Raw genomic sequence first — 22,758 nt, 5'->3', positions numbered from 1 at the left:
CCCCCGTCCCCGCTGCCGGTGATTACCGAATTAACGTTCTCCATCTGAGCCCGTCTGCTGCTGGGATGTGGGTCAGGGATTACCCCCCTCCGTGCCCCCCAGCCCAGCCCTGGCTCTCCCCATCCCCAGCACCCCCAGCTGCACTGTGAGCCCCCCCGCCATGCCAGCAGGTGCTGGGGGACAGGGGTCCCCCCCCATCCCGTCCCTGGCCAGGAGGAGGAAGGAGGTTCAGGCGGCCGTAATAAATAGAAGAAAAGTTTATTGAAAAAAAAAAAAAAGAGAGGGGAGGGGGCAATGGGCCCCGGCCCGGGGTAATAAATAACAACCGTGCTCCCGGGGGGCACCAGCTTACAAAATATGGCTCTGGGCAGCAGGGTCCCGTGGGGTCCCCAGCGAGGCTGGCAGGGGCTGCCGGGTCCCCCTGGTGAGGGACTTGGGGGGCCCAGCCCCCCGGCACCGCCAGGCACCTGAGAAGGGGCTGCCCTAGGGGGCAGCTGGGGCTGCAGTGGGGTCCCAGCCCCGGGAGGGGCGTGGGGGAGCAGCCCCAGCCCCTGCCTACCTGAGAGCCGCCGGCTGCGGCCACGGCGGCGTCCCCGAGCCGGGAGCACCGGCTGCAGACAGGGGCTCAGCACCATCTGGGGCACCCCGGGGTGGGTGCCTAGCTCACGTCCTGTCCCCCCCCCGGGTCACCGGGGCTCAGGCCAGGATCTTCTGAGGGATCTCCACAGAGGCTTTGATGAAGATGGCGTTGTCCCGCACGTAGTTCCGCTTCTTGATGTCCTCGTGGGAGATGAACTTGGGGTAGCCGAAGCCCAGGGTGCTCTCGTCCAGGGAGCTGCGTGAGGCTCCTGGCTTCTGGAAGTTTTTCCAGTTGGGATCGGGGTGGAAGGTCTCGGTGATGTGCTGGGGCTTGGAGAGCGAAGGGTCGCTCTGGTCCAGCAAGGAGAAGGTGACGCGGTAGGAGAAGGGCCACTCCAGCAGGTTGTCGTACTCGCCCGGCAGCACACGGATGTAGACGGAGAGGTGGCTGCTCTCCCCGCTCCCGTTGCCGTTGAGGAAAGCCGAGACCTGGAGCTTGTAGCCGTATTTGTGGGTGTAGAAAGGGGGGCTGAAGAACTCGTAGTTGCTGCGGGCTTTGGCCTCCTGCAGCTTGCGGGCGTAGTCGGCGATCTTCCAGATGAGGGTCCCGTCGCTGCTCACCGACAGCTCCTCCAGGTCCCGCCGCAGCTCCAGGATCTCCTGCCGCTGCCGGCTCACCAGGGCGCACACCATGCCCAGGTGCACCTTGGTGCTCTCCTCCAGGTGCCGGCCCATGGCCAGCTTGGGGCACTGTGGGGACAACGGGACCATCAGCAGGGGGGGTGCTGGGGCCACAGGACAGCGTAGGGAAACAGGGTGGGACAGGACAGGAGAAGGATGCCATGAGGATGTCATGGAGATGTCATTGGAGCATGGGTGTACTGAAGCAGAACGGCACAGAGATGCTGTGAGGACACAGGGACACCTGGTTGAGATGGCACGAGGACACTTGGGTGGCAAAGCAACACAGGGGTGATGCAGGACAAAGACGGGGACACCATGGTGCCACATGGATGGGACAGAACAAAACAGGGACACCACAGGGGATGGGTCAGACGTCAGGGCACAGGTATGGGGATGCTGTGGGGCACAGGCCTGCCATGGTGGGGACGGCACAAGAATGCCAAGGCAGGATGGGGACAGGGACGCTGGCACAGGGTCGGGAACACTCACCCGGTGCTTGCAGCCAGCTTCCTTGAAGGGGCACAGCAGCATGGCCGTGTTGCAGCTCTCCTTGAGGTGAGTGGGCACGTCCTCCCGGGCGATGCTGGGTGTTCCACACTGGTTGGGGCAGGGCACAGGGTACCGGGGACACTGGTACTGGTGGTTCTGGGGACAGAGAGTCGCCGTCAGCCGGGGCCGGGAGCCAGTGGGACAAGGGTCCCCGTGGGCCCCGTCTCACCTGGATGGTGTCGAAGACGAACTCCTTGGCGCAGTAGGTGCAGGGCTGGGTGCGCTTAGGGCACTCGGCCAGGGTGTGCTGGGACAGCAGGCGCCGCATCATGCGGGCCCCGCACTTGTTCTCGCAGTACACGCTCTCCTGGGGACACGTTCCCTGGTGGCCCTGGGGACCATGGCAGCATCGTCACCCTCCGGCTGCCCACATGGGTCAGCCCTGCCAGGGATGGGGCCATGCGGTGCCCCCCATGGCCAGGCTGTGCCCCCCATGGTGTCCACCACCCAGACTCTGTCCCCAGGTTGTGCTCCCCCCCATAGCGTCATGCACTATCCCCATGGCCAGGCTGTGCCCCCCATGGTGTTCTGCCAGGCTGTCCCCATGACCAGGTTGTGCACCCCTCCAAGCATCATGCACTGTCCCCACAGCCAGGTTCTGTCCCCCATGGTGTCCACCATCCACGCTCTCTCCCCATAGCCAGGCTGCATCCCCCATGGTGTCTCCCATCCAGGCTCTGTCCCATGACCAGGCTGTGTCCCCTTTGGTGTCCCCATGGTCCTACAGCCCATCTAGGTCCCCACAACACACCCCCCAATCTGGCTACACCCCCCATGATGCCCACAACCAGACCATATCCCCCACGACACCCCTGACAGCTGTGTCCCCCCCAGTGTCCCCACCACAGCCATGACACCTGGCACGGTGGCCCCCCATGGATGCCATTGCCCACCTCGAAGGCCTCCCCGGTGAAGTCGCTGGCGCAGAACTCGCACTTGACCCGGCGCTTGGGGCAGCCGTGCTGGACGTGCTCGGGCAGGTCGCGGCGGCTCAGCTTGGCACTGCACCGGTTGGGGCAGGGGATGACGTTGAAGCCACAGGTGCCGAGATGGGCCTGGGGGAGCACAGAGACAGTGAGGGGAGGGGGTCGTGGGGTGCAGCCTTGCCCTCCCGCCATCCTGCCGGCCCTTACCTGGAGGTGCTTGATGAGCCCGGTCCAACGGCAGCCCTCCTCGCTGTGGATGCAGCGGATGGCCAGGCTCAGCACCTGCGCCTCCAGCTCCGGGTCGGGGTAGATCTGAGGAGGTGGCACCGGGGTATCAGCATCCTGCACCGGGCTGCGGGGGGCATGGGGACCCCCTACCCCAGCCTGGCCGGCAGCCGCAGGCACGTTGCCCGGGGCCGGATCCCCCCCGCCGGCATACGAACAAGCGCCCTTTGTTGGGAGTGGGTTTCCGTTCCCCGGCCCCGCGGCACAAAGGGCTCTTGCTTCCGCACAGGCGCCCGTGCCAGCCCGGCGCGGCTGTGCCAGGCGGGTGTGCGGAACCGAGGGCTGGCCCCTTGGCAGGGGGCACAGGTGACAGGGACATCCCCTCGGAGCGTGGTACCCCATCCACGTGCCAGGCTCACCTTGGCATAGTCCAGGGGCAGCTGGTCCTCTGGGCACTTGAAAACGCCTTCACTGCAAGACAGAGAGGGGACAGGATCACTCAGGGCTGGGGGACGGACCACCACCGGTGACACAGCCACACTGTCCCACAGGGTGCCCGCCATCCCACCAGAGGATGTCTGTGCTGCCCCTCCACTGCCGAGTGCTCGTCCCGTGCCAAATCCAGCCGCGGCCCTCGGGGAGCCACAGCTCTAATCCCACTCCATCTGTCTGAGCTGGGAAATGCCCCCGCCAGACACCCCCCCGGCAGCTCCCCCCCCCCTCCCCGAGCCCAGCATGGCGGCTGTGGTCCCCGGGGGCCTGGGCCAGCCGCCATGAGCGTGGCACCATCTGGAGCCCGGGCAGCCCCCTCGCCTGCCCCAGCCCCCTGGGATTAAGGCAGGGTGCCGGCGGCTGGCCAGGAGCGGTGCCGGCAGGGGACACAAGCACCCACAGCCCCAGGTGCTGGGGCCCACGGGGGGAGGAAGGGGGCAACAGCTGGACGCCAGATGTGCAGCCCGGATGCACGGCTCCTGCTCTGCAGGAAACGGCCCCACCAGCCACTGTGGTGAGCCAGGACAGGGGACAAGCAGCTGCCCTGGAGGGGTCCTCATCCCGCTGGGCCCCCAGGTTGGGCTGCTCCTCCTGAGAGCCGTCCCCAAGATGGGAATGGCTACGCTCAGCCCTGACCTGCAGAGGGACAGTGCGGGATGGAGGGATGAGGATGGAGCCGAGCAGGCAGCCAGGTCTGTGACACAGCTGGCCAGGAGCTACTGTTACCCCCGGCCCTCATGACACCATGCCTGGGGACAGAAAAAGGGTGGCACCCCATATGCCATCCCCAATGGACATTGGGGTGGGAAGCCATGGGTGCTGCCCACAAGGACACACAGCAGGGACACGCAGGCACCCCAGGGCTCTGGTGTCCCCGAGGTGGCTCTGGACAAGGCCACCAGGTCACCCTGCCCGCACGCAGCCCCTGCACGTCTATCACCGCGTGCCCTTGGCAGGCGCCGGCACAGCCTCGGCCAGGGCTGCCAAGCAGATGCGAGACGGCGTGACGGAGCCAGCAAGTGCCACCCGGCACGTGCTGGCCTGGGATGTCCGGACACGGCATAGTGACACCCCCTGCGGCAACCACCCCTGTGATGGAGTGCCAAGGGACCCCCTGGAAAAACCACCCCAGTGCTGTGGGGTGTGAGCCCCGCGGGGCACGGCCGCATCCAGCCCTGCCACGTGCCCGATCCGGGTGTTTCCGTGGGAGTCACCAGGCACCTGCTGAGATAAGCTGCTCCTGGACGAGGCACCCAGCCCTTTCCGGGGAGCCCACGGCTGCCATTGCCCCAGGGCTGGCATTGTCCTAAGGCTGCCATTGTCCCACGGCTGGCATCACTCTGCCGCTTTTTGGGGGCAGCCAGCCCTGCCTGCACCCCGTGCACGGTGTCGGGGTGCTGGGGCTGGCAGGGGAAGTGGGACGGTGACCCAAAGCCAGCGCCTAATCCCCGACAAAGCCTCCCCATTCCTCACGCTCGGCCGGGCAGGGAATGTGCTGAGGCAGCGCCCGGGGGGACCGTCCTTGCCTCTGACCTTCGTGGCGCGTCGGGGCGCAGCAAGGTGATAGGGCGGGGAGGACCCCCCGACACCCCTCGGCATCCCCCCAACCCGGCCCTCCCCCCGGGGGGGGTTGGAAGGCTCAGCCCATGAAATCCCCAAACCTGATCCGGTGAAAGCGTGGAGGGGTCTCGGAGCAGGGGGGACACGGACGGACACCCCGGTGTCTGGCCACCCCGGTAGAGCCGAGGTGCCCGCGGGGCGGATGCGGGAGGGGAGCGGAGGCGATGCCTGGCACGGTCCCCGGGGAACGCCCGGTTTCGTAGAAACCAACCCGCGGCGACCGTGCCCGCGGGGCCCCGGGCCCGGGCAAAGGTCTCCTCGGCGGGGCGAGGCGCAGCCGGAGGCGGCAGCGGAAACCGGGGCCCGAGGTGACGCTTGGCACCGCCACCCGCCCTGGGGGTGGGGGGGGCACGGACACCCCCTCGCCATGCTGCTGTGGGACCTCCGACCCCGCACCGGGCACGGTGACCAAAAACCGGACAGCGCCGGCCCCGGCATGTGCTCCGCGGGCAGCCTCCGTTGGCTACCGGTACCTGGGCCGGGGCTACCAAACCGCGGAGGGTGGGAAGGGGCTCCGTCCCTGTCGTTCCCAGCGAGCACCCACGGCCAGGTCGTGCTCACCCGTGGGCACGGGGGTGGCCGGACCCCTCTTGTCCCCCCATCCCCGGTCGCTTCCTCCGGCGGGGCCGGGGCAGGAAGGGGTTAAACACAAATCTCTGTAAACGCTCGAAACTCGCCGCTCTGGGCTTCAGCCAGCCCTCCTCTTCCTCCTCCTCCTCACCGAGAGAGGCCACGGGCCGCTGCACCCCGCGGGGCGGCTGTCACAGCCTGGGCGCGCCCCGTACCCCCTCCCCGGCCCGGGGCACCCCCGGGACACCCCGTACTCCCCATCCCGGGCTCCCCGCATCCCCGGGCATTCCGCAGCCTTTCCCGGGGCATCCCGCACCCGGGTCCGGCGGGGGTGGCGGGGTGGGGGAGAAGCGCCCCCTGTCCCGTCCCCCCCCCCCCCCGGAGTGCGGACCCCCGGATCGGTGGGTGACGGGGGCCGATCCATGGGGTGCGCGACGTGACGCCATGTCGGGGCGGCCCGTGGCTTCACGTCGGGGCTCACCTGAGGAACTCCTGCAGGCAGGTATCGCAGAAGCGGTGGCCGCAGGTGGAGACGCGGACGGGCTCCCGCATGGGCTTCCCGCACAGCGGGCACAGCACCCGCCGCCGCGGCCGCTCCAGCAGCTTGTAGTCGTAGCCCGGCATCCCGCCGCCCCGCTCGCCTCCTCCGCTCCCCGCTCGCCTCCTCCGCGCTCCTCGCCCGGCTCCGCCCGGGGGCCGGACGGGGCGGTGGAACCGGCCTGACACCGCCCCGCGCCCGGGGCCCGGCACCGGCACCGCCTTCCCCCGCTGCCCCTCCAGCTCCGCCCCCCCCCCCCGCCCCGCTTCGACAGGGTTGGGGCGCCCCTACACCCCCGGGGACTCGGGGGGCAGCGCCTCGGGCACAGTCACCCCAGGGTAGCGTTTGGGACCCACCGCACTGGGGACAGTCAGCCTCGGGGGTTTGGGGAGCATCACACCGGACGCAGCCACCGCGGGGGGGGTTGTGCACAACCTGCAGAGCCCCCCCTCGCCCGGCCACAGCCTCCCCTGGCCCAGGGCTGGGCTCTGGCCCCCGGGGTCGGGGCACGCACCATGCTGTCCTCGCTGACCCTGCGTCCCGTCTTCCACAGCAGGGTGTCCCGGGGGTACCACACTCCCGCAGGCAGCCCCCGGGGGGACGGCTCCCACACCCACTCCTGCCACAGAGAGTGACCCATGTCCCAGCCGTGTCCCCACGGCAGGGTCTGGGCTGGGAAACGGGGGAGCAGGACATGGAGGGTCTGCCCTGACACCCCCCCACCCCCCCCCCATGCCACAGGCACAGGGGGACTGTACGCTCCTGTGGCTTCATCTTGCCCTGAGCTCATGCCCCAGGCTGCAGCCAAGAGCATCCCTCCGGCCCCTGGTTTCTAACCTCCTTAGCAGGGGCTGGGAAGAGGGAGAATAAAAGAAAGAAAAAAAAATAATAAAAAAAAAATCCTGTCTGGCTCCAGCCCCCACTTCACTCTTTCAGAAACCGGAGCAGCATATGGGAGTATTTGCCCCTTTCCCTAGAGATGGAGACGAGCAGATGACAGGCTGCGAGCATGTGTTAGTCCCACCAACGCACGCTCCAGCCAGCTTCCCATTAAGGGCGGCAGTTGCTCCAGACCCAAATGTTAGCAGTTTTCAATTAGCAAATGGCAGAGGAGAGGGATTCCTGGGGGACACGCTAAGCAAGTCAAGCTCTATCACTTGTCACTCAAGGAGCTCACGTTACCCTTCTCCCCGAGAGGCTCTGCTTAAAATAAAATCCTCCAGCAGCCCAGGGAGGGGGGGGGGGAAAGGCAGGCAGCCTGCCCGCTCTCTCTGCCGGAGCTGCCAAGAAGGAGATGGGTGGCTGATTTCGGGGGTTACCCCGAGGGATAACAGGTTACCCTGCCACAGCCTGAGCTGCAACAGCTCCTGACACCCAAATAGCAGGCAAGCTTGTACCGGCGTTGTGTCGAGCGTGAACAGCCACCGCAGGGTCTTTTCCGAGGGACGTGACCAGCCGGGAGCCTGCTGGGACGGCGGAGAGCAGGGAGATAAACTTTAACCAGCTCCCAGAGAGCCTGGAAACCCAACGCGTAAAAACAAGTGACAGTGGGTAACCGTATAGAGAGCAGTGGGGTGCACCGGGCACCTCCGAGCTGCCGTGGGGGTGACAGCCTGGGGTGGCGATGCTCCAGCTGGGTTTGGTCAGAGCTGTGACCCACCCCCCCGCCTCAAGGCAGGATCTATAATCAGCCCCGCTGCCCGTCTGGTTCTGCCACTAAAGTCACAGCACGCCCCGCAGCCAGGCTCGCCTCCCAACAGGAGAAAGGCGCTGCCCCAGACACCTGCCCCGACACGCTGTGACCTGGCCCTGTCTAAAAACCGTCCCTGGACACCGCTACGGGGCCGGGTTCCAGCCACAAGGACAGGTCCTTGGCCCCGTGTGTCAGCATCCCGCGGGGCTGGGGGGCTCCCTGACAGAAGGCACAGGGCACAGCACTCCTGCCAGCCTAGAAATCTGTGTCTCCGACGACAGGCATGAAACAGAGCTGAGTTTTATCACTATTTACTGCTTCTCTTTGATGTTTAAAATTTTTTTTCCTCCCTAACCTCACTAAAGAGCATCACCGCTAATTAGCCAGGAGCTGACAAAGCCATCAGAAGGCGCTGGCTGTGCCGGCAGGACGGCTGGGAGGTGTCAGACCCTGCAAACAAAGATCCCTTCCTTTTCCCCTCTCCCTAACGAACGCCCTCCTCGCACTCAACATCAGAGCCAGGCGTTTGTCTCACACAAAGGCGACGCTCAACCTCCGGGCAGGGCAATTCCCTTTGTGCAGGCGATATGTTCCCCGTCCCCCCCATGACAGGTCAGTCCTTGGACCCATCTGGGCTCGGGGAGGCCTCCAGCCTTCTTCCCCCAGCCTCTCCCTGCCCTGCACCCCTGCTCCATCCCTCTGCTTTAATTTAAACTGGAGGGACAGAAAACCGGAGCTCTGGCTTCTAAAGAAGTTAAGGTGGAGCATTTTGCCCCAGGGGAAAGGAGTAGGGAGAGTCCTCTCCCTGTGTTGGGGACTCGTGCCCAGGGAAGGCGGGGGGGGGTAAGGGCAGCGGGACAGACGGACAGACGGATGGCAGCCACACCTTCTGCCAAGCCTGGTGGGAAGAGGGGATACGACCACAACAGAGGTGCCAGAACCAAATCAAATCAGCTCCGGGATCAGCAGGCGGTTTGGGCCGTTTCCTGCCGGCAGCGCTGGCCCCAGGTCAGCGGGACGTTACGGAGCACGGGAACGGGGATGGACTTTCCCTGGGTGACAGTGACCATACGGGACCCGCACCGGTTGCGATGCACGAGACCAGGCAGCCTCATCCCTGCATCACCTCCCCTGCCCACTCCCTTCCTTAGCGGGAAGAGCCACGGGGATGCAGCTGATCCACCACCAGCTCCGCAGGACGCGGGAACAAAACCAGGATAAAGGGAGAAGCCCTGAGACCTGCAGTTTTTCACCAGGAGCTTCTGCAGGGAAACAAAGCAGCAGACGTGAGGAATGCAACTGGCCTATTTGCCCGGGCTGCTTTCTGCCTCCGGCAGCGCGGACATGCCTCGGCTTGTCGTTTCAAGAGCTATTGTTGCTCGGGGCTGGGGGCCTCTTTGTTTCCTTTACCCTTTCGCCAGGCTTGGTCACAGCCCGGTATTAAATTATTCAAATCATCTCGCTGGGCTTCACAGCTGAACTCCAGCACTGAGCGCACAGGCTGCGAAATCCCGAGGGCTCCAGCCCTCGCCACGAGTCCCCAGCCCAGCACAAAGCACACTGGTCCATACTGGTTGCCCCTGCCTGGAGTGAAGGGTCCCTATATTCGAGCTAGTGACACCTCCAACCCCGGCACCGCCATGCAAAGGCACCATTAAGCCACAAAACAACCCACCTAACGCCAGCGGGGTCACCCCTGGATTTGGCAGCTCAAGCTGGAGCTGGGAGAGCCCGGCTCTCGGGGCTGCACATATTCCCTGGAGCGGTGGCATTTTGATGCCACCATTGACGGTGGTGAAGGGTGGCAGGGTGTCCTGCCTGCCTGCTGTCCCAACCATCCCTCAGCCCTGGCGAGGCTGTAGCAGGAACACCAGCCCCTTCTTACGGAGTGTGCTCACACGTGGCAAGGGCGAGGGGAGCCCTGAAAGCTGAGCATGACACAGCCAAGGGAAACATGGTGCTGCCGTAGGAGCTGGTGTTGCTACCAGCTCAGCGCAGGGAGGAGAGGCAGCAGCCCAGAGGGGCTTCAAGGCAATTTAACCCAGCCCTGCAATTATTCTGGTGCCCAGGTTGTTCTGGGAGAGGAGAGAACACCTTCCCCTCCGCCAACACTAGGCTGCCGGAGCCGTCCCCGTAACCTGCAGCACAAAGCCAGTGCCAAGGGACTGGCAGAGCCTTTGAATGCAAGTCGGCTTCCTGGGATAGCAGGGTGTAACCGCCTGAAAAGGCAGCTCCACAAGAAACAAAAACGGCAGGGAAAAACCCAGGCACCCACCCTGCCAGGAGCCAAAAAGGGAGGCCGCGTCTGCAGTCAGGGCCGCACACGCCTCTCCCGGCCGGACGGGACCTGCTCCCTTCCCCAGCCGGAGCCTGGGAGGGGAGGGAGGAAAAAGCAAGAGACCTGCAGAAATTCATTACCTTCCACATGACAGAGGGATCAGTCGGCTTCTACCAAAGCCCGTCAAGGGTTCCCTCATTGAAAACAGGAAAGAATCACAAAAATAATTAGAGAGATTTCATCTCAGCCAGCTTATGAAAGCACTGACTTTATACACAACAGATTGGCAACAGCACAAAGATGGATGTGAAAGGCAAGAGCATTTGCAATGTCAGACAGATCAGAGACAGAAGCTCATCAAAAAATGGCCCAGGGCAGATGTAAGTTAAAAAAAGAAAAGAGGAGGGGGAAAAAAAAGGAAAGGAAACGACCCTTCTGGAGATAAAAAACATAACTCCTGCCTGTGACATGGTGATATGCCCCCTCCCGTCTGCAGAAAGGATCCCTGGTGAAAACTCATCATCTCCCTGGAGAGATCTGGGTTAAAAAACTTCAATTACTGACAATCTCTCGCTGTGTTTTGCTGCCTTCTTACTAGCTCAGCTGGGAGCCCGTGAGCTGGTCAGCGGCAGGATTTAGGGGCCTGAGGACAAACGTCAGCTGGAGGATCCTCTGGTGAGCTCCTGGGGCTGGGGAAGGCTGTAATTGGGAAGCTCCAGGCAGCATTTCGGGAGAGGGAGCCAGGCTGCGTTGCACACAGATGCTCCTCGTGCCGGGTTGGGCCAACCATGCAGGCCAGGACCCTCAAAAGTGTGATGAACAGCTCATCAAACGGGTGAAACATTTTAAGGAGGGGGGATGGGAAAGGCCAGACTTCTCTAATTAGAAAAGAGGTTTGCACTTAGTCACCCAGTGTAGCGCCTGGGGCCCTAACTCCAGACACTGCTGTGCAAAGGCTGACAGATCTCTCAGACACCAAGCTGTCAGCCTGGGCTTTGTAACGAGAGACAGTTTCCACGGAGGAAAACAACCTCTGTGCTCCTCACCCTTCTACGCAGGCACTTCTAGTGGGGAGGGGCAGAGCCCCCCCTGAATGCAGCCCTGGAGCTCAGGGGACCTCTGCCCCATGGCAGCAGCTCTCGGGCACTGAAGGTTCACAGCGACCCTCGTTGATTCTATAAGCGAGACCGGCTCCGGTTCCATGGGAACCATCGTTAGGAGCTCCCCGTTTCCAGACCGCAGCTGAGGAGCTCCCGTGTTTGGGGAGGCAGGTCCGAGTCAGGCTGTAGCGGGCAGCAGTGAGAGGACAGGCGTGCTGGGCAGCCAGAGGTGCTTCCACATCTGTACGATGAGGCTGGATATGGCCCCTCTCAACTCACTGGGAAGGAGACTCTTCCACGGCAGCTGCAACACAAAGGGCAAAGACCAAGAATAAGCTGGAAGCCGCCATCTCGATGAAGCTACAGGGAGCAGTGCCCTGCCCCACACAGGCCAGATACCCAACAGATGGGCAACACAATCCCTGTCCCCCTACCCCAGGAAGCGGCTGCAAGGCCTCCATAGTGGCACGAGCAGGAGGCAATGCCCAGCACACACAGCCCAGGCAGGAGGAAATGCAGTCTTTTGAGGCTTGTGCCCTCCTCCTCATTCTCTTCCTCCTCCTCCTCTCCAGCATGCCTGGCTTCTCCCAGTTATTCCTGTGTTTGCAGTGGGATTGAGAGAAGGGCGCAGCAGCAGCGGCCTCATGATAAAGCGGGCAGAAGCCCAAGGCAGTCAAAAAACAGTGCTGGCCGCCCGGGAGGAAACCGCAGAGCGGTGCAGAACTGCTGCCCCAAAGGTGGAGCACCGCTCGCCTGTGCCAGCACCTTCTCCAGGCCAGATCACAGCCAGAACTGACAGCAGCAATGACATCAAATGTGTCACTGGCTTTTGTGTTCTCTTTGGAGAGGCTTCCAGGCAGACTGAGCTGCGTGAAAGCCCAAAATCAGATCTCAGCTTTTTACAGAGCTCTGGATGCTTTTTGCGCTCCGGTTACTGAGGGAAGCTGGAGCAGGAGAGGCTGCTGCCCTGACACCACTGAAGTTTGGACTTCCAGTAGCGGGACAGGCAGGTCGAGGTTTTGGACTGGGCAGCGCAGAGGGGCAGCAGTGGGGCTACGGTGGGGGCTACGCACTCAGCCTCTGCTCTGACAGTGCTGCAGGTGGAAGCCGACAAACCAGCTGCCATGGAGCGCAGGGTGACTCCGGCAGCGGAAGGGGAGAGCAGCCTGCAGCCTTCCTGCAGAAACAAAACCCTTTTACTCCCATGACAAATGCCCTACTTGTTCCCGAGCCCAGGGATTCAGCCATTCCCTGTCCCCTTCACATGGCAGTGCACATCACGTGAGAGCTCGGCACTTGCAGGGGAGGAACGGGAGCCATGGCTGATTCTGCTGCGCCGGGGCAGTCAGCCGGGCCTCCTCCCCTCCGGGCTGTAATTAACCTCCTTGAAGTGGGCTGGGACTGGAATCCCTCAGCCCAGCGCTGAGGCCATAATCAGCCTGGCAGAGGAGGAAGAAAGGCCCCTCCAGCAGTCTGGGCCAGGCTCCCATCATACATCCAGGCAACGGAAGGGCAGGTCACCCCATGGGCACGTTTTAACCACGCAACGATGCCGCCTTTGGCCCAAGCAGAGAAGAACCACAAAACCATCGCTATCTTTTCCAAACCACAATGGAAAGCCAGCAGCCAAAATGACGCCTCAAATCTCAGCTTCTATTTCAGCAGCAGCAATTAGAGTGCTGCTCTTTTTGGATACTCGGTGGACTGCCAGGACACCAGCTCCCCACCGCCCACAGCTTGACCAGCCCACTGGTCTGGGAGCACACGCTTCTACTGTCCCTCTGCTCCCCCAGCCCAGTGGAAGCAGCAGTGTCACAGCGCTGCATAGCAGAAGGGGAGTTTTTATGGTTTTTGAGTTATTTCTGTTCATCTACAGCTCTAGAGGGACTAGAATAACACAGAACTTATATGCCAGGGTTACTTGGTGCAGTTCCAGCCACAAGGCGTTGTGTCTGGCTGGGCCCTCATGGCAGGAATCAGAGTAATGAAGCCTCTACTCACGTTTTACTGCCAGCAGCGTGTTCCCGTGGCAGCAGGCTACGGAGGTCACCAGGTATGGATGCGTCTCCTCCAGCTGCACTGGCTTTGGGGTTCCCGTTTCCTCATCCTTCCTGCCCAGGCGTCCCCTGGCTCCTTTCCCCCACGTGCACACCTCGCCATCTGCAGAGGGATATATACCCCTTGCTACACACAGAGCTCACCAGCAAACAGGCCTCCCATCTACCCAGGCTTGCCTTGGCCGCAGCATGGACTGCAGGCAGAGGAAAGCCAGGGTCTGCTGCAGCCCAGGACACGGGGCCGTCAGCCTCACCTGCTCCAATGGCCACAGTGAAGGCATCCCCACAAGCCACCACGGTGACCTTCATCGCCTGGAGCCCCACAACCAGGTGGGGTACGCGGCTGTTGCGGCAGGAGTTGGTGCCCAGTTGCCCATGCTGGTTGCTCCCAAAGGTGTAACACTGGCCAGAAGCTGACAACAGAGACAAGAGACACAACTAATGCAACAGCTGATGATGCACTGAAGCCCCTGAGGCTCTTTGCTGTCTACCATGCTGAACATCCTGCTCCACAGAGCTCCAACACAGAGAGCAGGGCACTTCTTGAGCCCCTCTGAGGCTTCCACCCATGGGAAACAGAAGCAGGAGGAGGACAGTGAAAATGCAGGTGCCCCCCAAGGGATGTGGGCACACAATGCTCACCTGTGACTGCAGCCGAGTGCGCTGTACCAATGTCAGCACACACAATCGGCTCATGGTTCAAAGGGGACGACTGAGCACATGTGAACATGGTGGCCTCTTCCACCTGGTCCTCTGGGGAAGGCTCCTCTGCTGAGCTGATCCGATCTAGGCCCAGCTTGTTACACCTGTACGGAGAAAAGCACAGTTCAGAGCTGGCTGAATGAGCCTGGCAGATATCCCAGAGACAAATCCTGCTCTAGCACCACCGGCAGCAAGGTACTGGGGAGCAGGATCACACAGAGATGTCCTCTAAAGCCCCTTGCTCCCTCTTCCTGGGTTGGACACACATGGACAGTCTCAGGAGGCTGTATGAGGGAGCACAGACCCTCACCCCTTTACCTGTTGCTCCCACAAGCAAGAATCTGGTTCTTCACTGTGAGGACCATGGAGGAATCGATGCCGCAGATGACCCTCTGAGCCTCGTGCTCTGGGGGGACTGTGACCTGTTGGGGGGAGTTGTGGCACTCCAGGGTACCCAGCCCAAGCCGACCTGGCAGGAGGGACAGAGCAGGACACGGTTGATGGCAACACACAAACTGAGCAAACCCTATGAACAACGGCATCGACGTAGCTGCTGCAAGAGCCCGGCCTGGGACTTATCACCACAGAAGGCAAGGAAACATAAAGCAGGGGGGCCCTGGTATGCGGTGAAGCAGCTGCAACTCTTCCACACCCACCTAGCCGGGCACATCTGGAGAGGACTGTGGGCAAGCAGGGCCAGCGAGGGGAGTGGGAACAGGCAATGGAAAGCACAAGCCCTCTGTTTTGCAAAGCAGAACATCTCTTACCATTATCCCCCCTGCCCCAGGCAAACACTTCCCGTTCATTGGAAACCGCCAGGACGTGAGACGCGCCACAGGCCACCTGCACCATCTCGTAGCCCAGCAGGGCCTCCACGATCTTGGGCTGGCAGGGGAAGAGCAGCAGCCGTCAGCCGAGACCTCCCAGCCTGCCCGGCTGCTCCCATCCCTCCCACCCGGCCCCCCCAGCCTCAACACAACGCTGGCAGCATCCCAGTTTTCATCCAACACAAACACCAGAGAATTTTGTTTTTTTCTTTTTTTTGTTCCAAACAGTCTTCAAAGGGTTTAGAGACTACGTGCACATAGCACAGAAGATAATGCAAACATCTCTGGGGCGGAAGAAAGCAGCCAGCACGACGGTTTGGAGAGGGAATAGGTTCAGCCGAAGGGCTGGGATTCGCCCCCCTGCCCATGTGGGGAGTGCCAGGGGCTGTTAACGCACGCTCTGAGCAGGCAGGGGCTTGGTGCAGGATGCGTTGGCTGAAAGGCTCTTGTGCGGAGGAGCCGTGAGCTATCGGCTCCGTATTCGTTAGGGTGTGGAGAGACCAGGATCTCCACATTTCGCCCAAGCCCCTGCTGTGACCTGCTGTTAGATCTGACACCTCACCACAGCGAGTCTCATTCTCATTATCTTCTTCAAGTGAAAAGCACCATTTGTTGGGACCTGGCTGCTGCTTCCAACTGGTCTCCCCCTGGCCCCCCAGGCAATAAGCACCGAGCGGCTCAGCTCCGGAGGGAGCAGGAATGAAGGAGCAAGCTGACCACAGTGACAAATGGCACCAGTCCCCAGGCTCGGCTGGGAGCCATCGGCTGCTGCCACATCCGAGGGCAGGCAAGGAAGAAGCTGGAAGGGAGCGACGGGCTCTCAGCCCCAGTGCTCTGAGCCAATCGGAAACACACAGCTCTTCTTTAAATACTGGCTCTTTTGAAAAATAACTTTTCTCAGTGAACCCTGGCAGCTGCAGGCCAAGAGTGAAGCAGGCAGGTGTGTGATTGGAGGCAGCCTCCAAGCTGGGAGCCTGCCAACAGCAACCACAAGGCAGCTCTTGACTTCCCCCACACTCAAAGGGATCATTGTGTAGGGGGGGGGAGAGAGAAAGAGAGAGGCAGGTTGGGTCTTTTAAAACCCGCAGTGACAGGGAGAGGAGGGGGAGGGGGTCGGATGCCAGAGCATGCCGGGGATGTGCATCCCTGGAGCTGGGATGAGCCCTCTCACATGGGGCAGAAGGCACGATCCATCCTCTACCTTGGGGGAGCAGGGCACCCAGCACCCTCACGACAAACCTGGCTTACGTCCGTGAAGTTTCCGTGCCCCAAACAGCCGTTGCTGCCGCTGCCGAAAGTCATGATTATCCCCCTGTCTGGAAAAGCAGAAAGAAGTCATGTTACTGGCACACGTGAGGCCCTGCCAGGCACGCACAGCCCATGGCTCCCAGGACAGCGGCTCTGCTTGGACCCACTCTGACTCATAACTTGCTTGAGGGGGGGGGAAAGCCAGAGGCCTTCAGCGAGCTTGCAGAGAGCAGCAGCCTCGATGTGCTGCGACAACTCACCAAACAAACAGCAAATGATAGGAGAGTGCTGAGATAACATTATTGCAGCTGTGTACGCAGGAGCTGCTAACTCCACGGTCTGTCAAGGTGTTAAATACACAGAGGCCCTCACTGAGCAGCCGCCCAGCAGAGGGGTGGCAGGAAATGCCATCGAGAGGTAGGAAAAACACATGCCTACGAAGTTCGCCAGTTGCATATCTGTCATTTGCTGCCCTGATCCCCAGCAGAAGTGCAAACAGAGCTCCAAGAGGACCACTGGGAGGACTTTGCTCCGCAAACACGGCCTTGGGCTGGTGTGCATGCTCCATTTCCATCCAGAATGCCTCCTGGCCCACTCTAATGGGGCTTCAGACCCTGCCTTCCTGCAGCTGAGGACAACCAGCCATGTAGGAGCTCACGCTGACTCCTCACTGTGATGCCAGTCACTGCTGGTCACTAATTGTGTCTGTGTCACACTCACAGAGTATGTGGCAGAGAAAAGCTAAACTTCCCAGGCACTCCTCACACTGCAGTCCCCACTGTACAGGCTTCAGGTGACAACAGTGCAGCCAGGACAACAAACAGGGGAGATCTGTGGCCTTCCCCACACCAGACAGACCTTTGGGCCCAAGTTCACCGGGGCTGCATCATAGGAGGACCATGCCTGCCATTTCTGACCCCCACCTCCTGTTACATGAGAGGCTACAGAGGCCTTTGTGTCACCCCAGCCTAGTGCATCTTTTGGGTTCCTCTCTGAGCAGGCTCCCCAGGCTGTCATGCTGCAGTTGCAGGCCATCCACCATTAGAGGGGTCAGGGACTCAGCCAGGCAAGGGCAGGAGGCAGCAGCTCACCTGTGAGGCAGGCTGTGAAGAGATCACCGCAGGACACATGTTTGATGGTCACCCCAGACTGGCCCTCCAGAAAGCGAGATACAAACTGAGGCTGGAGCTGCTCGGTGGCTCCTGGGAGAGAAGGGCCTCCTGCAGCACCCATCGGGGGAGCCTGGCAGAGAGAAGACGTGTTGGCTGCTGCACCTCCGTGCAGCAAGAGCTGGGCTGAAGAACTCAGATGAGCCCCTTCCCACAGGCTTAGCAGTGTTACCCACACCCTGGACTGGACTGCGGTCCTGGGGGACGCAGGACCAGGGCCCATGCAGCGAGGAGAAATGTCTCCTCCTCAAAATCTCGTATCTGAGCCTTCCACGGCCCCTGCCTGCTCCAGATTCCTCGTCACTCACCTCCCACATGATGAGCCGCCCCGATTTGGTGATCCCAGCCTTCTGTGTCCTACCAGCAGACACCTGCACCACCTCGGTGTTAAGCATGGGCAGGCGGAGGGGGGTGGTGATCCCGCTCCCCCAGGTGTAGATGGATGACAGCGGAGGAGGGATTCCTGTCCTGGCTGAACCACCTCGAGCACCTATGGGTCAAAGAGAAACCATGAACACAGAGCCTTGACCCGCCTCTCACAGGAAGAGAAATGACAGCAGTCTGGGTGCCAGCAGAGCTGCCTGCCAGCCAGCAGAGCCAGACCAGCACCAGTCCAAGGCTGGCAAAGGGCTGCTGGGGAGCTCCCAGCCAGGGCTGAGAGAAGCACATGGGAACAGCTCTTTGTATTTTATCCCAGAACTGGGGGAAGTGGCACCAGGACAGCTCTAGCTAATTGTTACCAGTGCCAGCTGCATTGCCCTGCGCTGGGACATCCCCCCTCAGCACCCCCAGCTGGTTCCCAGCCTTTGTTGGGAACAGCAGAAACTTGATTCAAGGGTTCAAAACCTAGAATAGGCAGCTGGAGAGAGAGCGCTGCTGGGTCCCCAGAGCCAAGGTGCCCATGGGCTCCTCCAGGGCTCAGGGAAGGTAACGTCTCTTAACTTCCTCTCTCCAGAAGCTTGAGTGCCTCTCAGAGACCTTGACATCCAAGGGAAAGGGTCCTTCCAAATGGAGCTGTGTCGAACACACCGTGCCAGGACTCACCCCTCGGCCTGGCACTGCTCACTCGTCCCCCCGTCCGGCTGTGGGTCACTGTTGGCACCGGAGCCAAGGGTTTTTCAGGCCTGCCAAAACAAAATCCAGTCCTTAATGTCAGCTCGACCCCAGAGGTTCTGCAGAGCCCTGGATCACAGAAGGTCTGGGCAGAGCTACAGCATAAGCCACAGCTGAATACCTCACAGAATTGACTCGGTAGGTGCTTTAAACCACCTGAGAGAGGGGAGTTGGCATCATTTTGCTTCCCCCTGAGCTCACAATTCCCTATTCGCTGTTACTGTGATGACAAGCCCACACCTGCCGTGGCCCCGAGCCACTGGGCCAGGCTCAGCCCGCAGCAGCTGCACATTGGGTAACGCAGGAGAGCTGCATGGGGACAACGCTCCCTTCGGAGCTCGTGACAAAGACCGTGAGCCGGTCAGACACGTTGTGGCCTGTGGTAGCCCCTCCCGAGGGACCCTAAGGTGGCAGTATTGCCTTCTCATTTTGACACTGCCCACATCGGTGTAGAGGTTCAGAAGGGGCCGAATGCAGATGGCCTGGGCCATGATCTCATTTAGCTGGGGCCGCTTGGAAGGATCCAGGTTCAGCATGCTGAGGATGAGCTGGCGCAGGTCGGGGCTGTATCTATCCGATATTGGGGCAAACGTGCCGCTCATGATCTTCAATACTAAGGCAGGAAGATTCTGGAGAGAAAACAAGAGAGACATTTACAGTGGCTGGGCAGTCAGAGATGAGGCCAAGGAGCAAGAAGTTCTCAGCACTGCCCTCTGCCTTCACACCTCCAGGCTCAGTGAGAAGAGTGATCCAAGCATACATTTTCACCTCTGCAAGAGGCCACAGCTCCCTGTGCTACGTGTAAACCATATCCCTCTTACCGCGGCTTCAAAAGCCCTCTTGAGGCTGGCGAGTTCATACAGCACACAGCCCAAAGCCCAGATATCACTCTTCTGGTTGTAAGGCTTCCCTTCACAGAGCTCTGGGGAGATGTAGCATGGAGTCCCCACAACCTAGAAGAGACAAAGAAATCCACCATGATGCTGCGAAACTGGGGCAGTGAGGTGGAAAGAGAAAGGCTCAATTTAGAGCCCAGTGTGCAGGCTGGCCAGAGCACCACCAACCAATGCTTAGTAGAGCTGAGCTTTTGTTCCCTGGTGTCAACATCTGCCTGACAATCTCAGTGAAAAACATGAGGATTTGCCTTTCCGGTGACCTCCCTTGCACATACAGAGATTACCTCTAATTTTGCTTCTATCCACTTCAGAGAATGAAGAGCCCAGAGCAACAAGCGTGATACAAATGTCTAGTCAGATCAGCCCAGGTGGGGAATGATACCCAAGTCTCAAGCAGAGAGAGAAGATTAAGACAAGGCAGGACGGCGGGGCACAGGCAGGAATTCAGTTGCCAAGTACGTGTCAGACAAGCCTGCAAACACCACCCCTCCCACCGTGACAGTGGGAGGAACCCTGTCTACCCTCACCAGTGGGCCCAGACATCCAGGCTCTCCCAGGCTCAGGCAGGCAGGTCTTTCTCACCTTCCTGCAGCCCACAGAGCTGCAACAAACTTGGGCGTGAAGACAATTGAGAAGCAAAGCAGCATTGTGGCATGCGGATGTGGCCTGCTGCAAGTATGCTACATCCAACCCCGCTGCCTACAGCAACTTCCAAAAGACTATCCTGAGCCAAGTCCAGAGTTTCCAGCCTGCTGCCATGGTGGTAAGTAGCTCCCCTGCAAAGCCAGGCCACCCACCGTGTAGGCTTTACTCTTGCTGCTCAAGATTTTGGAGATGCCGAAGTCTCCGATCTTGACAATCATGCGATGCTTGTCCAAGAGGATGTTCTGAGTCTTCAGGTCGCGGTGCAGGATCTGCTTGGTGTGCACGTGGTGAAGAGCCAGGAGGATCTGCACAAAGAAGTGCAAGATGGTGTCCTCATCCAGCAAAGAGTTGCAGCGCTTATGAATAAACTCCGCCAGCGTGCCCCCTGCAAGGAACAACAAAGGGCTATCGGCAAGGGTGGCTGCACAGGGCAGCCAAACCCAGTCTAAAAGCTGGGGGGATTTAACCACAGCATCTTAACAGCCAAGCGCATGGGAAAAAACACATCCTGGTGAGACACACAGCATGTGCTCCAACACTCCTGAGACCACAGAAGAACAATGGCAGCACAGTTGGTGGGACAAAGAAACGGCGAGAGAGAAGTTACTGTTGACATATTGTCAAAGGCAGCAGGAAAAGAAACGCTAAAATTACGGCTCTTGGAGGAGGACATAAACCTCGATGGCAGAACAAGATAAGCCTGTTCTGCAAAAGAGAATTCTTGCAGGCCGAGAGGCCACGTGGCACGGAGAGGCCCCTGTCAAGAAGGGGAGGTCCAGATTCAGGGCTCCCGTACAACTTTTAACAAATCCTCATGCAAATGTTGATTAATCTTAACCTCCACAGCAAATCTCGTTAGAAATCACACCTTCCCACACAGAGCTGTGGGACCAACAGCGTGACCAGGAGCTGACACAGGGAAATGTATGTGAAACCTAAGCCAAGGGCAGATGGTAGCACACTTATCAGTGACAGAGGTGTTAGAAATCTCTTTGTTTTGGATATGATTAGTGGGCATAAGGCATAATCGTGGAATCAGGGAATGGTTGAAGTTGGAAGGGACCTCAGGAGGTCATCTGGTCCAACTCCCTGCTCAAGCAGGGCCACCAACAGGGGGTTGCTCAGGACTATGACTTGTCTTTTGAATATCTCAAAGGATGGTGACTCCACAACCTCTCTGGGCAACCTGTGCCAGTGCTCAGTCACTTGGCTCACAGTCAACTTGGTGCCCACCAGGAGCCTCAGATGCTTTTCTACAAAAATATCTGTTAAAGGGAGACATGTTTGGACTCTCTGGGGTTCCAAAGCATAGGATCTTTACAAAGAGCACAACATGGGGCCACAGCAGCCCAACCCAGGGCAAGCTGAGGGCTTGGACCTACTGAGGAACCAGCTGCAAGTGCTGGGGGAGACCAGGGCCCACCTGGGGCGTACTCCATGGCAATCATGAGTGCCTTGTCCTCCAGGAAGTTCTCGTAGTACTCGATGACATTGGGGTGGCTGAGCAGCTTGAGGACCTGGCACTCGTTCTGCGCTGCCAGCCGCTCGTCCTTGCTCATCTGCTCCACCGGGATCTGCTTCAGGATCACCAGCTTCTGGTCAGCCTTGCGCAGACACAGGTGCACAATGCTGCGGGATGGGGACAGGGCCTCAGCAGGGGAGACAGGGCCTGGCCACCACCCTGGGGTGACACATAGCCTCTGCTCCCCCTGTTGCCACAGTAACAGTGGCTGCAATCCCCCCCCCCCCCCCCCCAGGTGTCACACACACAGTGCCATGTCACCCCATCGCCATGGCAACAGCCAAGGCCTGTCCTCCTCCCCCCCAGGGTGCCACGCGCCGGCTGACCCCCGCGTTGCCATGGCGACAAGGCCCGTGCACCTTGTTGTCATGGTAACGCGGCCTACGGTCCCCCACCCCGCGGTACCATAGTCCTGCCACCCCCCTCGGCGTTGCCACCATAAAAAGGCCTGGAGACCCCTTCTCCCTCCCAACCCGGTGCCCCACCGGCGCCGCCCTTACCCGAAGGCCCCTCTCCCCACCACCCGGATCCGCTCGTATTTCTCCATCACTGCCCCGGCCGGGCCCGGGCTCCTCCCGTCTCCATGGAGACACTTCCGGGAGCTGCTACGGCGGCCGCGGGCGGACGAAACACCGCGGGCCGCGCCCGTTCGCCACCCCCACTCCCCCCCCATGTGTCTAGGGCCTGCGAGGCGGGCGGCAGAGGGGGCAACGGCACCTCAAGGCGGCCTGGCTGGGTCCCCCTCTTGGGCAGCACCCCGGGAGAGGGTTTTGGGGTGCCCTGAGCCTGCTCCCCCCCTCCCCCGACTGAGGGTCCCCGCAGGACCCTCCGCACCCACAGAGGGCAGCGGTGCCCACAGCAGCCTCCTGCCCCACAGCCCCATCCGTGCCGTGGGGGGCTGTGCTGTTGTAGAGACAAGGACAAGGAGGCCGGGTCGCCTCTTTGTCCCCCCAAACCTGCCTGCTTTAGACCCCCTAGGACCACCAGCACCCCCCCTGGGGCCGGCCATGGTGGTGGCATGGCGGGGTGTGTGTGTGTGTGTGTGTCTGTGCCCTGCACCCAGGGGTGGCTGTCCCCGCCGTGGAGCGGGGACGGAGACACCGGTGGCAGTGCTACCCCCAAGGCCACGCCACGTGGCCATGCTGCCATCTAGCGACACCGAGCCCGGATCACCGACGCGGGGAGGGGGGTGGGTGTCACACCCCCTCCGCCCGCCAGCGCCCGGTGTCCCGCACCGGGGCGGGTGCAGCGATGGGACGAGACGACCCCCCCAGGCAGGAACCAGCACCAGAGCCACCCTCACCCCGGCTGATGATGGGGGTGGG

General features: G+C 61.0%; 2 protein-coding genes across 2 annotated transcripts; both read right to left on the bottom strand.

The window, feature by feature from the left end:
• Nucleotides 1–243: 243 nt before the first annotated feature.
• Nucleotides 244–6,298, bottom strand: TRAF4 (TNF receptor associated factor 4). The gene is made up of 7 exons (XM_074160706.1): nt 6,127–6,298; nt 3,383–3,434; nt 2,946–3,050; nt 2,706–2,867; nt 1,982–2,143; nt 1,753–1,908; nt 244–1,329 (listed from the first exon to the last, which is right to left on the bottom strand). Exons 1-7 carry the CDS (start codon nt 6,267–6,269, stop codon nt 697–699), a joined length of 1,413 nt encoding a protein of 470 aa, XP_074016807.1. The 5' UTR covers nt 6,270–6,298; the 3' UTR covers nt 244–696.
• A 4,095-nt stretch (nt 6,299–10,393) lies between these two features.
• NEK8 (NIMA related kinase 8) lies at nt 10,394–21,987 on the bottom strand. The gene is made up of 15 exons (XM_074160685.1): nt 21,934–21,987; nt 21,335–21,540; nt 20,064–20,296; nt 19,192–19,323; nt 18,791–18,999; nt 18,302–18,381; nt 17,566–17,747; nt 17,180–17,330; nt 16,080–16,156; nt 14,781–14,898; nt 14,332–14,482; nt 13,954–14,117; nt 13,566–13,724; nt 13,256–13,414; nt 10,394–11,558 (listed from the first exon to the last, which is right to left on the bottom strand). The coding sequence occupies exons 1-15, from the start codon at nt 21,978–21,980 to the stop codon at nt 11,530–11,532; spliced, it is 2,097 nt and encodes a 698-aa protein (XP_074016786.1). The 5' UTR covers nt 21,981–21,987; the 3' UTR covers nt 10,394–11,529.
• Between the last annotated feature and the right edge of the window lie 771 nt (nt 21,988–22,758).

This window comes from Numenius arquata, chromosome 18 (assembly GCF_964106895.1).
Source record: "Numenius arquata chromosome 18, bNumArq3.hap1.1, whole genome shotgun sequence".
NCBI classification, from domain to species: Eukaryota; Metazoa; Chordata; class Aves; order Charadriiformes; family Scolopacidae; genus Numenius; species Numenius arquata.
Note: the sequence above shows the minus strand (reverse complement) of the source record. Positions and strands in the feature narration are given on the sequence as shown.

Bases quoted from the DNA above. Each gene is read 5' to 3' on its own strand.
- NEK8 (XM_074160685.1), bottom strand. From the start codon at position 21,980: ATGGAGAAATACGAGCGGATCCGGGTGGTGGGGAGAGGGGCCTTCGG. The intron at 19,324-20,063 runs GTGGGTGGCCTG...TGTCTCTTCTAG, and splicing joins GCAAGAGTAAAGCCTACACG to GTTGTGGGGACTCCATGCTA. The intron at 13,415-13,565 runs GTGAGGCTGACG...ATCCCTCTGCAG, and splicing joins CACTGTGGCCATTGGAGCAG to ATGGCGAGGTGTGCACGTGG.
- TRAF4 (XM_074160706.1), bottom strand. From the start codon at position 6,269: ATGCCGGGCTACGACTACAAGCTGCTGGAGCGGCCGCGGCGGCGGGTG. The intron at 3,435-6,126 runs GTGAGCCCCGAC...TCTGTCTTGCAG, and splicing joins TGCCTGCAGGAGTTCCTCAG to TGAAGGCGTTTTCAAGTGCC. The intron at 2,144-2,705 runs GTGGGCAATGGC...CATGGTCCCCAG, and splicing joins TCACCGGGGAGGCCTTCGAG to GGCCACCAGGGAACGTGTCC.